Source organism: Sinocyclocheilus anshuiensis, unplaced genomic scaffold (genome assembly GCF_001515605.1).
Source record: "Sinocyclocheilus anshuiensis isolate Anshui unplaced genomic scaffold, SAMN03320099.WGS_v1.1 scaffold147, whole genome shotgun sequence".
NCBI classification, from domain to species: Eukaryota; Metazoa; Chordata; class Actinopteri; order Cypriniformes; family Cyprinidae; genus Sinocyclocheilus; species Sinocyclocheilus anshuiensis.
Window position 1 is genome coordinate 1,066,730 of NW_015549585.1, and position 13,220 is coordinate 1,079,949.

Below are 13,220 nucleotides of genomic sequence, written 5' to 3' on the forward strand. Positions count from 1 at the left end.
TCTTTCCCCGCCAGCATTTAAAAAAAAAAAGTTGGCAGCCACCACCAACATTTTTGATCATATGGTCCCCAAAATATGTTGTTGTATGAATATCTGAACATGCAATATGTCAAAAGAAAGAACAGAGCCTCTGCTTTAAAAAAAAAAAAAGCTTATAGCTTCATGCATTCTTTTTTTTTTAATCAACACTTGAATATGAAAGTTTAATTAAAAAAGCAACATTTTTAACAAAAAGATGAGAAAATTGTGTTTTTGTCAAAGACTACATCTGGCAACTTTAATATTCTTATATGTAAATTGACATTTTAACAAATACAATTAAAATATACAGAAATCATACAAAATATGATTTAATAGAAAGCATGTGGTAAATAAATATTAGTATGTATAGCCAACATTAATATACTCTCAATATGTAAATTGTTAGTACAACACAAACAATGATATACTACAATCTAAAACTATATGAATGGCTAATGGTAAAACGTGGTCACTGTTGATCTGTAAAAAAAAATGTTCTGCATCTGGAAAATATACTAATATGTAAAATGGAAATACAAAACAGAATTAAAAATAATATGCAAAAATGAACATGCATGTAATAGAAAGTGTGTGGTAAATAAATATGTATATATATATCAAACATTCATATACTTAAGATATGTAAAAGAACAAAAAATTGAATATTTATGTAAAAATAATTTTTCAAACACAAAGTACTGACTAGTTTTGCACTGTATCTTATCTAAGAAACCAATATATTTCAATTCAGTTCATCAACAATTCATCAACTTTTTTTTAGAGGGAAAGCTTTTACAAAAATACAAATGTATAGTAAACATTAAAACATTACATATATACATACATACACACACACATATATATATATATATATATAACCCTTAAAGCTTCAAAAACCTTAGTCGCCACTTCAGTCGGTAACATTATGCAGTTTTGATTAATATGCTGTTTAATGTTTGATGACTATGATTCTTATTTTACATATGCGATCACTTGTTTCTGCTTCTACTTTACTGTGTTTTGATCCAGACATTCAATACTCTTTCAGAAGATGCGTAATAGTGCTTCCTACCATATAACAGTCAAAACATGAAAAGTCATAAAATTCCGTCAATGGCAGAAAAGAGTTAAAAATAAAGGTTCCAAAAGGGTGTTTTTAATGTGATGCCATAGAAGAACCATTTTTGGCTGCCTAAAGAAACTTTCAGTCATGAGTTCTTATAAGAACCAAGATTTTCTTGGTGTGAAGAACATTTTAATAATCTAAAGGACCTTTTGTGCAATGGAAAGATTCCATGCATGTTAAAGCCTCTTCATGGAACCATCAATACCAATAAAGATCCTTTAATGCCATCATTGCAAATTTGTAAGAATTTTTATTGCAGCAAACCAACTTAAGTGGCATTTTGCAATGTGCCGCGCACCTCTATTGTTTCCCAGCAAAGGAAGATCAGGCTAATTTAAACTTTCCCTATTGAACCTTGAGCCGCGTTCTGATTGGCTCAAAAGTGTGGGAAACCGAAGACGCGCCGGATCAGGGCGTATATAACGGGGCCCTGCAGCAGAAGACACACACTCGAGTAAGTGACAGCAAACAAACTGCAGTCAGAATGGCTCCTACTGTCTGCAAACTGACTCACACTGGAAAGGAAAAAACTAAAGTAAGTATTTACCTTTTTTTAAGAACTCATTTCCATCCCAAAGCAAGAGTGTTTACTTACGATCCGCTCTTTTTTCCAGACGAGGAAACCAGAGGTGGAAAAGATGCGCAGAGATCGTATTAACAGATGCATCGAGCAGCTTAAAGTTCTTCTGAAAGCCGAGATAAAAGCCAGCCAGCCCTGTTCTAAACTAGAGAAGGCTGATGTCCTGGAAATGGCTGTCATTTACCTGAAGAGCAACGCCTGTCCGAGCGCGCATGCGCAGAGCTACGCGCACGGTTTCTCCAGGTGTATAGAGGAGACGGCGCGATTCATGGCGCAACAGATCGCCAAGCCAGTTGTAATGGGACAGTGCGACACAACCCAGCGAGCCGAAGTGAGCGCGGAATCTGCTGGTGACAGCTGTCAGATCGCGTCAAAGAGCAGCGGACAGCATGCGCTCTGGAGGCCCTGGTGATCTTCACGAAGACATACAGAGAATAGACGGTTTCTCTAAACAGAAAAACACTTGGTTTTTATAAAACGTCGATGTAGACAGTAGCTGTCACGACGCAGAGAATGTACCAGTCTACCCCATACCTGAGTCTGAGAGCGCCTATCTATTGCGTTACTTCACCTGTGTGGAGATGAACTTTATTTACATATTGTAAAGATGAGGAATACATCACCTCATTATGTTTCCGTTGAAAATGATCTTTTTAATGAGGTCTGTAACCTTTAGAGGTGTTAAATCCGTCATACTGATGGAATGTGTAACAGTGTCTCATCATGTTGAGTTCAGAAAAAAAATAAACTAAAATTACACACATTTCTGTTTATGGTTTAATTATTATCATTTTTTTACGAGGTCATAACTTGAATACTTTTTTTATTAAATATTTTTAATACAGAAAACCCTACACACGTTTATGGATTTATTTATTTTTTTAAATGAATTCATAATTTGAATGCCTTAAACTTTAAATTAATTACAATTAATATTAAAAGCTCTAAATTTAATCGTTTGCTTAATGTTCTAACTCATACTTAGAGCTAATAATATATTTATGGTTTATTTATTTTTTAAATGAGGTCATGACTTGAGTACATTTTTTAATATTTAATATAGAAAGCCCTACAAATTAAAATTACAAACGTTTCTGTTTATGGTTCTGGTTTATGGTTATTTGTACATCTTTACAAATGATTTTTATCATTTTCATTTTTATTCTGGAGCCCACAGCTTTTTCAGGAAAAAACTAAACAAAAACACTTTAAACCATTAAAAAAATCGTCACTTGAAATAAACAATAACTGAAAATAAATTAAAAAGTAAACTTATTTTATTTCAGCTGTGCAACATTTCCCATTTTCATTTAGCTTAACTCGAATAACTAAAACTGAAATAAAAATAGATAAATAAAAATAAAACTGATAAACAGAACAAAAATAAGACAAAAACTAATAATAATAAAAAAAAATAAAAAAAAAACAACAGAAAATTTAAAAATAAAATTCACAAAAACTTTAAAATTAAAATAAAAACAGAAAATATAAAAATAAAAATCACAAAATCAAAAAAAAAAACAGAAAATATAAAAATAAAACAATTTTTTATTATTCTAAAATGTAGGAAATAGTAATAATAAAGAATCAGTAGATTTTTGTGGAAATCTATGCAAACTTAAAAGCTAGAGCCATTTGTGGTGTTGTTAATTGTTTTCTTTAATTGAAATCAATCTTTTAACAAAATAATTATTGTTAAAAAACAAATCAAAATTAGAAATGTTGCCTTGGCAAATAATTAAAATAAAATAAGTTGAACTAATAAAAACACTAAACTGAAACTAAACTAATAAAAATGTCAAAAGCACAAACTTAAACTAAAATTAAAATGAAATCAGAAAATACAAAAGTAAAATATAATTCAAAATAAACTTGAAAAAATAACATGAAAATGAGAAATGTTGCCTTGGCAACTAACTAAAAACTATATAAATAAAATAACAAAAATGACCTAAGCACAGGCTTAAACTAAATGACAAACAGAAAATATAAAAATTAAAATCTAATTCAAAATATTAATAAATACTCTGTGCATATAGTAGTATATAAATGACTAAAATAACTATAAATATTACCAAAAATAATTATATTGTTGGTTGGTATCATAGTCTGTTTGGAATTTTATACATAATAGTTTAAATAGCATCTTTACGATTTGTTAGAGGTAAATCTCTTCACTCGAGCCTTCTTCTGTGAAGTGTGAATGTGTCATAAATCTGAGGTCTTTATGAAGAGCAGATCTGCAAAACAATGTAGCAATAAACCTTGAAAATTCAAGGTGTCAGCAGCAAGTCTAAATAGCATGAAAATAAAAGCAAATAAAGCAGATTGGATCTGTATGGAGGCCCAGAAAGTATTATTTCATGTCGAAAGTCACAAATAAATCCATGATCCACACCAAGTGTTTATTGAGGCACAGTAAGTTGTTAGATTGCATTGCACTGCCAATGAAGGATATTTTGACTGTTTTCAATACCTTGCTAACAGAACACACTCCCTGATGTTCACACTTCTATGCACATTCTATTAGAATGCTACAGATTTCAATTAGAATGTCACATGTAATTCTAATAATTTAAAAGAGCTAATCAAATCATTATAAATGTAACGACATGGAAACTGTTTCCTTCCACTTATTCGACAATCATAAAAACATAGATCTCTGTTTACTGTCTAGACATAATTTTGAAAGATAATCACACAGCGAAATGATAAGAGATTAAAGTGAAACCTTTTCAGTGCATTTCCCAGGTTTGTTAGAACTCATAATTCCTCATATGAATGATTCAGTGATATCTAAAGATCGGACGGACACCAGAGGCAACGGAAATCTGCAAAGACGTGCAGTTCCTTCAGTATATTCACACCAGCTCGAGCCGTCGCTGCTGGTTTCTGGTGGTCTGCATGTTCAAAGCTTCACCAGCAGAGGGCGGTTTTCTGTTTTAACAGTTTAATTGCCCCTCAACTGCATTTTCAGGATAATTAAGGAGGGGATTGATTGCTTTCTGAGTCTTGATGGAGGGATTTAGGGAAGGAAAGCATTTGATTCATGATCTCTTAGCCCATGTAGGGATACTTCCACTCTGTAAGGGGCACGTGGGTTTGCTTGAAGACCTGCGGGGACATCCATCGGAGGACATAGTGTGGGCCGCCGGGCTTGTTGTTGGTGCCTGAAAAGATTTACAATTATTTTTTAGAAAAAAAGTTTGTTTGCATTTCTGTTTGCACATTTTTTTAAATGTATTTTTAAACTTCTTTTTAATGTTAAATAGTCTTTTATGGTGAATCTGAAAGCAAGAAATGTTAAGTTTTTTTAAGCAAAGAATATATCTGAGATATTTTATATTCACTTATTTTGACTTGCATTTATATTTCACTTGTTTTTTGATTTTAAAAAATTATTACAAAAATTTTTAGTTAAAAATGTAAAATAATATTTTAAGAAACATTAAAAATTGACCAATATGTACATTTTTTTCCCAAACATTTTTTAAACAAAATAATTGTTTCTTTATAATGTTAAGCAGTCATTTAAAACAATTCTGCAGGCAAGAGATGTGAATTTTTTTTTAAGCAAAGAATATATTTGGAGGTATATTCACTGATTTTGACTTGCACTTATATTTCACTTTTTTAAGTAAAAAAAAAAAAAAAAAAAGGATCATTCCTTTGGTCGGTCGATGTGTTGTGGTTTACCTGATGCTCTGGCGCCACCAAATGGCTGCTGGGCCACAATGGATCCAGTCGATTTGTCATTGACAATAATTTCCAGCAGCGTTTCTCAAGGCCTTTCCTGCCTCATCAATAACAGCCCTGAAACAAGCAACCACATTATAAATGTATTTTAATGATGTATAATTCTATGTCTAGACATCCTCCAAAACATTTTTCATTGAAAAGTCGGGAATGTGCTGATCTGGGTTGTTTAATGGATGTCATTTACGTCCTAACTTAATCTGGGCCAGCAGCTGATAGTGAACATGATGAAATGGAGCTGCACTCACTTATCTTGGGAAAAGATGGCTCCTGTCAGGGCGTACGGAGAAGTGTTGTCTATTAAGTGCAGGACCTTCTTGTAGTCCTTTTCAGGGTAAACATAAATTGTCAGGATAGGCCCGAAGATCTCCTGAAAATGCAAAGAATATATATGAGATATTTTATATTCACTGATTTTGACTGGTACTTGCAGTTCTATGGAAGCTTATTTCCGCCATTGGAATAAAAAAATAAGTTGAGACAATTCTGACTTTTTTCTTTTGAATTGCGAGAAAAAAGTCAGAATTGTGAGATAAAACAACGCATTCATTTGAAATTGCTTCAGCAATGGGGAAGATGCATGGGCATTCATTTGCTTGATTTTAATGTTATTTTTCATTTTTACCTAAAATCTTCCCTGCTGAGACGGGGATACACAAATACACACACATTTCATACAGTGGGCTTAAACAGCTCGCCTTTTTACAGCAGATTTAGTTCACAAACTACGTACAATTTTCATTTCCAATAATAAATCCTAAAATTCAGCGTTATTAACTTTCTTTTTGCGCCATCAGTCGCGCACACACTCAAGCTCCAAAGATCTATAGCTCTTGGCTCGTTTTGAGTCAGACTTGTCAATTCACTGAATTGTTAACTGGAGACTCGCTCTGACCGGATCTTTTGAATCAGTGAGTCGTTGACTCAAGAACAGCTGCAATCTGATCAGTCCAATTCACGAATGAATCGTTCAGTGTGATTTGCAAACTGATTTTACTAGTTCATTGAATAGAATCAGCTCATTCATGAATCGGACACTGCTATGGCATCTCAGTTCAAAATTAAGAGGAATGACATGTTTTGAAGAAATGTAGTGGAGTAAAAAGTTCGGTATTACCAGGGGTGCACATCAGTTTTTCAGTCTGGTTCTTATGAGGGCACTTGGAGATTTAGTTTGGTGCTCACACTGCACATAGTGTGACCCATTAAATATAACTATAAAAAATAAAACAATAATAGTATTATTGCACTTTATTTAATTATTCATTTTTAAATAAAATAAACAAAATAATAAAGTTCAATAAAAATACAATGCTCATATTTACATTTTCATTTGCTTTTATTTATTTATTTATTTATTTATATAAAATGTTCAAACCTAAAATCAGCAAGCTTTTATTTTGGCAAGTAAGTCTATGCACTGTGGGTTTTTGCGCTGCCGAGTGAAGCACGTCAGTGAATGAAATGTCAGTTTTGTGTATTTGCTCTGAAACCGGCAGGGCACAGCCTTGAATTATGCATTCAGTTAGAAGGGAAATCTTATACAGTATTACAGTTAGTCGATCTAAAACGGTGATTGTGCATTAACAGCTGTCAATCATGTTGGTACGCAAATGAGCAGTCTGAACTTATTTACCCCGTGCATTTTTAATTTCACCCATGCATGCGCACCACTTATGTGCATCCCTGGATATTATGCTTAGGAATGTAGTGAGGTAAAAGTTAAAGCTCCTCAAAATAAAAATACGGAGATAAAGTACAGATTTTACACTTGTACTAAAAATGTACTTAAGTACGGTAACAAAGTAAAAATACTAAAAATACTGTCCACCACAGCCTGTGTCACATGAACAGTTTTGGACTATACTAAGCATTCAGTCTTGATCTGCTGAAACTTGCAAAACTCTCTGCACTTACGTCTCCCACTTTGATCTGTCTGAGCACATCCAGGAGCTGCTGTTTGATCTGAGGCCACAGTGAGTCTGGTACGTACATCCTGGAACAGGCCGAACACTTCTGTCCTCCGTACTCAAACGCCGAGCGGATGCTGCCGGTCACCACGCTACGAACTTCTGCGGACTTGTGCACAAAGTGGAAGTTCTTGCCACCACATTCTAAAACAAGCACGAGAAACAAGAGATCAAACACAATTTTTTTTTGTTGAATTTTAAGTCAAATGCCATTAGAATTTAATCCTAACAAACCTCCAGCGACACGAGGGAAATTCCTGTAGATATCCAGATTCTGGGCAACCTGTTTCCACAATCGTTTGAAAGTTCTGAAAAAAATACATAAAGAAATTATACATCAGTTTCCAAAAATATATAAAGCAGCAGAACATTGCTAATAATAATAATGTTTCTTAAGCAACAAATCAATATATTAGAATGATTTCTGAAGGATCATAATGACACTGTTGTCTTTTTGAAATTGAATTTGTTACATAATTGAAGACTTGTGCAACATTAACATTGTAATTTTCCTGTTTATTAAACAACCTGTATTGCATAAAGCGCTATACAAAATAAACAGGACTTGACATCTCACCATGATAGCAGGGGTGCCGGCCAGGTTTCCACCAATCGCTGTGAAGTTAAATGGTGCAACAGCGGCTACAAATCCCTAAAACAAGTACAAATCAAGATAATACCAAATAATGGCTTGTGCAGACAAATCTGTTATGTAATTATCTGAATTTTTAGGCAACGCCACAGTAGTGAATCCACCTCCAGTCCACGGTACAGCATTGTGTTAGTACTTCCATCGCTGTCTAACGGCTGCTGCTGCTCCAGCTCCATCGCATGTTTGGCATTGAACCTGAAGAAGTCAATGAGTTCTGCAGCAGCGTCAATCTCAGCCTGGACCACAGTCTTGCCCTGAGACACAGAGCAAAGATCAGTAGATTCATGGAAAGCCAACAGAAATAATCCCACGTGCAAAGGTGTGACGGACTGGTTAACATCAGACAACTAGTAGTAGTAACCCGTTCCAAATGTGCAATGGATGCTTGTGAAAATGCACCTGTCCGATCATGGTCTTGGCCAGAACGTCTGCTCTCTTGGGTCCACTGATGGTGTCAGCAGCTTTGAAGAAGATCTGGGCTCGATCCGCAACAGGTTTAAGATCCCATTCCCTTCGAGCAGCAACCGAGGCCTCAATGGCTTTATTTATCAGCTCCTGAAGACACAACCAGAGAAATAATGAACAAAACCAACCTCATTCCATGCTAAATTAAACCTTTAAAATGGATTTTACGAGTTGAAGTAAACTGTCAAATACTGCTGAAACATACTTGCAGTATTTCCTCATGTCAATGTTGAGATTTACAGTATTAACATACTGTACCTTATCAGCATAGCAGAACTTGGACACTTTGTGAGAGTGGTTGAACGGCTAAAAGGAGGGGGAAAAAAAACGAATTAAAACAGACTAAAATCACACAAAACAATAACTTCAATACAACACCATAATATAAAATGTAACCAATAAAATAAAATAAAACCACACTGTTCTGTGATTGTTTGGAGAGAGGTTTATTTAAAGTACAACATAGAAAAAATAATATAATAATAATAATAATAAATGGACCTTAAATATTTAATTTAAAGCAGAAAAATATAATAGAAAAAATAATAAATGGACCCTTAATTGACCTTTATAGATTTGAAATGAACCTTAAATATTGATATTGAAAAGCTGACATTATTTTATGTAAAGTACAACACAGAAAAAAATGTAATAAAATGATCTTAAATATTGATTTAAATTGAAATTATTTTACTTAAAGGACAATAGAAAAATATAATAATAAAAATGATTAATAATTGGACCCCCCCGAATTTACCTTATTGATATTGAAAAGCTGACATTTTTTATGTGAAGTACAACATAGAAAAATATAATAATAATAATAATAATAAATTGATTTGAAATAATTAAATAATTGATCTTAAAATAATATCTTAATAGAAAAAATATAATGTAATATAATGTAAATAATTTTATTATAATAACAAATATTTGTAATAATGACAATAATAATAATAATAATAATAATACGTTAAATGTTCATTTAATTTGAAATGATTTTATAATGAGAAAAGAAAGAGACTGCAGCCTGCATGGCTACATATGTTGTGTGTGGAATAATAGTAATATTAATCATAATATTTCATGCCATGATGAACAATCAAGTATTCCAGAGGTACTGATAATGATTTCACTGTAAAAAAAAAAAAAGCTACAGATCACATGTTTGTACAGAAACCAGAGAAACGATTTGTATCGTGAAAAGCGCTATACAAATAAACGTGATAAACATGAAAAGATGAACTCACAGACAGCCGGTATCTGATATCTTTGGTCCAGACTTCTTCATTTCCAACCACACATGGAATCTCTTCTGTCTTTCCCTTCAGGTTTTGTAATGCCTGATGAACAAAGTAAAACAGAGACGGTCAATCAGATATGCACATATGTAGTGTACTGGGACATCAGAGACAGTGTGTGATGTGTGCTTCACCTTCTCCAGTTCTAACCTCTCTTTACTGCCCTCTCTGAACCCCAGAATGGGCTCATTCTTCACCTCCACAGCTGCACACGGGAAGGTCTTGAACCTGCAGAGAAACAAAACCAACAAACTTGCTGTTGCTCTTCAATAGTTCTCTTTTTATTTATCTGGTTTAGTCACATGAGACACAAGCCTCTCAATCAGTAACTTATATAAAGTCAACTAGAAGAATAACCTGCTGTCAATCCATAACAGGAGACAATTGGGTCACTTTAGTCTGTAATGCATGCAGTTGTTAGACAGCTGCGGTAGTTCACATGACATCTCAGTAGTTTATTATACAGTGTATTACACACCCATAGAGTTCAGCTTCATATTTTTGTGGAAAACGTGATACACTACCATTCGAAAATTAAGTGAGATTTAGAAAAACGATATACTTTTATTCAGCAAGCATGCATTAAAAGTGATCAAATGTGACAGTAAAACATTCATAATGTTATAAAAGATTTCTATTTCAAATAAATGCTGTTCTTTTAAACTTTACATTAATCAAAGAATCCAGAAAAATCTAATGTATCACTGTTTCCACATAAATATGAAGCAGCACAACTGTTTTCAACATTGATAATAATCAGAAATGTTTCTTGAGCAGCAAATCAGCATATTAGAATGATTTCTGAAGATCATACGACACTGAAGACTGGAGTAATGATGCTGAAAATTCAGCTTTGATCACAGAAATAAATTACATTTTACAACATATTCACATAGAAAAGTTATTTTAAATGGTAATAATATTTCACAATATTAGTTTTTACTGTATATTTGATCAAATAAATGCAGCTTTGGTGAGCAGAAAAGGCTTCTTTATATATGTGTACAGTGTCTCAGTATGTGGATTATGCTTATGAATATATTGAGCTACATTAAAAACAATGAAAGACACTTGTGCAAACAGATCTCATCTACCTAACAGCGGGAGGACAAGTTTCTTGAGTATTACATAACAGTCTGCCTGCTCACTTGCACGTAAAATGGAAACTTCCAGCACTTGCTCACATCCCATAATAATGCACAGGCGTACGATTATCACTATTATTCAATGCATAAGTTGACACGTCAGCAACTCTTCAGAATAAGTGCAAGTTACTCTCTCAAAGTGAAAGTCATGTGTGAGTCCATGTGCAGCTGCATGCATACACAGCCCTTCCACACAATTAAAAATTAATATCCTCCCATTGAGAAACTATAACGCTAAAATGCGATCTTGTTAGTTAAATTCTACAAGATCACAGGCAGCGACAGCACATGAATGGAGACCTACCACTTCCGGTGGGGGGGTTCATGACAGTGTTAATGTCGTAACAGTTTATGCAGCTTTCAGACGCCATGCTTTAATAAGAAAACATAATAGTACGTACGTAATAGTATGTAATTTTTTTTTATTTTCGGGGGCTAAATATATTTCAGAAATATCAACTCCTTAACCACGCCCCCACATAGGCACATACCATATTTGGCGGGAGTTTTACTTTTGTGGAGAGCATTGTGTGTGTGTGTGTGTACCTGTTTTTCTATTCTGGTGGGGACTTAAACCTGAATACACACAGACTCATGGGGACTCATGTCACGGTGGGGACCTAAATTGTGGTCCCCACGGGTACAAAAGCTTATAAATCATACAGAATTAAGTTTTTTGAAAATCTAAAAATGCAGAAAGTTTCCTGTGAGGGGTAGGTTTAGGGGTAGGGTTGGTGTAGGGCAATAGAATATAGGGTCTGTACAGTAGAGAAACCATTACGCCTATGGAGAGTCCCCACAAGGATAGCAAACCAGACAGTGTGTGTGTGTGTGTGTGTGTGTGTGTGAGTGAGTGAGAGAGAGAGAGAATTCTTTTTATCTAATGAAATTTACTGCTACAGTAAAAAAAAAATTGCCATAGCATAACAAACCACGGCTTTGTAGAATACATTGGTGTTACTTTGGTCAACTGTTGTCGAGTAATCAATGTGCTAGTAACCTTTCCCCCACAAAAATAAGGCGAATGATTATGAAGTATAATCACAGGTATTCATAACACTGTAGACTGCTTTTTTTTAATTTTTATTTAGGCCTATTATTAATACCAAGCTAAACATATTGGTGGAATGCACAACAATACACCAATGTAATGTAAAATAAAATAATAATAATAAAAAAACAAGAAAAGAAAATTTGCCATCAAGCTTGTTTACGCCACAGGATAAAATAAAATAAAAAGGAAACTGCGATTATTTAGAATTGTGAGATATCGGAAAAAGTCAGAATTCTGAGTGTATATCTCATATTTCTTTGTTTGTTTCCGTCACGGAAGAAAAAATAAAATGCAAACAAACTCAAATGAAGCTTAAAATAGTCCAAAACTGTTTTAATATCCGAATAATAAAAGCAGCTTAATAATATTATTCACCATGAAGTTGTTATAAACATTCGTCTTTATATACCATATTTTATACCATATGGGTTTCTGAGAGTTCGTTCTTTACCCGCTGCTGTCCAAGAAACATCTGTTTCAAATGAAAACATTCCACTGGATGACCATGGAACGCACGCTTGGAATGTTTGAGATGCTCATCTTATTATGACGTTGGCTAATAGAACGCTGTCAAGAGCTAAATTATCTATTCTAAGCTAACAGAGTGTGTTAAAAATGTAAAAGACTGGATGACCAATAATTTTCTCGTACAAATAAACTTGAATTGAATTGAATTGAACAGCTGTCGAGCAGCGGGAGTGGCTGAACACAGTTGTTGGGTGATCAGGAGTAAGGTGAGCCACACACTGTATCAAGCAGAATTACTGAAGTACTTCTGGCTACTGGAAAAATAACCGTGGCTAGTTGTCACACTTTACTCAAACCTATACTGATTAAGTTATTCAGCTTTTCCACTATTATTGCTCTGGAAATTAAAATATACACATAGTTCACCTCCCCAAATTAACAGACTGAGAAGTACAAGTACTAAATGTGGTTTTTCATTCCGTATTATGTTTATTATCTCTAGAATTTGGTTAGCATCATTTGTGGTGACTAAATGGACCGAAAAACCAAAAAGGAGCAAGAAAAAGAAGAAGTGGGGCAAGTCTGTGTCATCTTCTCCAGATGTGGTGGTCTCAGCCACTGCACCTGCTGAAGGTGTTCAAGCTCCCTCTTCATCCTCCCGGAAGTGCAGGTTTCCATCTTC

The 13,220-nt window shown here is 33.9% G+C and overlaps 1 protein-coding gene and 1 pseudogene across 2 annotated transcripts in view; one reads left to right on the plus strand and one right to left on the minus strand.

The window, feature by feature from the left end:
• The window catches only part of LOC107657978 (transcription factor HES-5-like), a 12,023-nt gene extending 9,539 nt beyond the window's left edge, over positions 1 to 2,484 (plus strand). For both annotated transcript variants that reach the window (XM_016446334.1, XM_016446335.1), the window contains exons 3-4: positions 1,508 to 1,682; positions 1,762 to 2,484. In XM_016446334.1, coding sequence (XP_016301820.1) covers positions 1,508 to 1,682; positions 1,762 to 2,139 — 553 coding nt within the window. In that variant the 3' untranslated portion in view covers positions 2,140 to 2,484. The remainder of the gene's footprint in view (positions 1 to 1,507; positions 1,683 to 1,761) is intronic.
• Positions 2,485 to 4,117: 1,633 nt separating this feature from the next.
• Positions 4,118 to 11,387, minus strand: LOC107657955 (delta-1-pyrroline-5-carboxylate dehydrogenase, mitochondrial-like; annotated as a pseudogene).
• Positions 11,388 to 13,220: the final 1,833 nt, after the last annotated feature.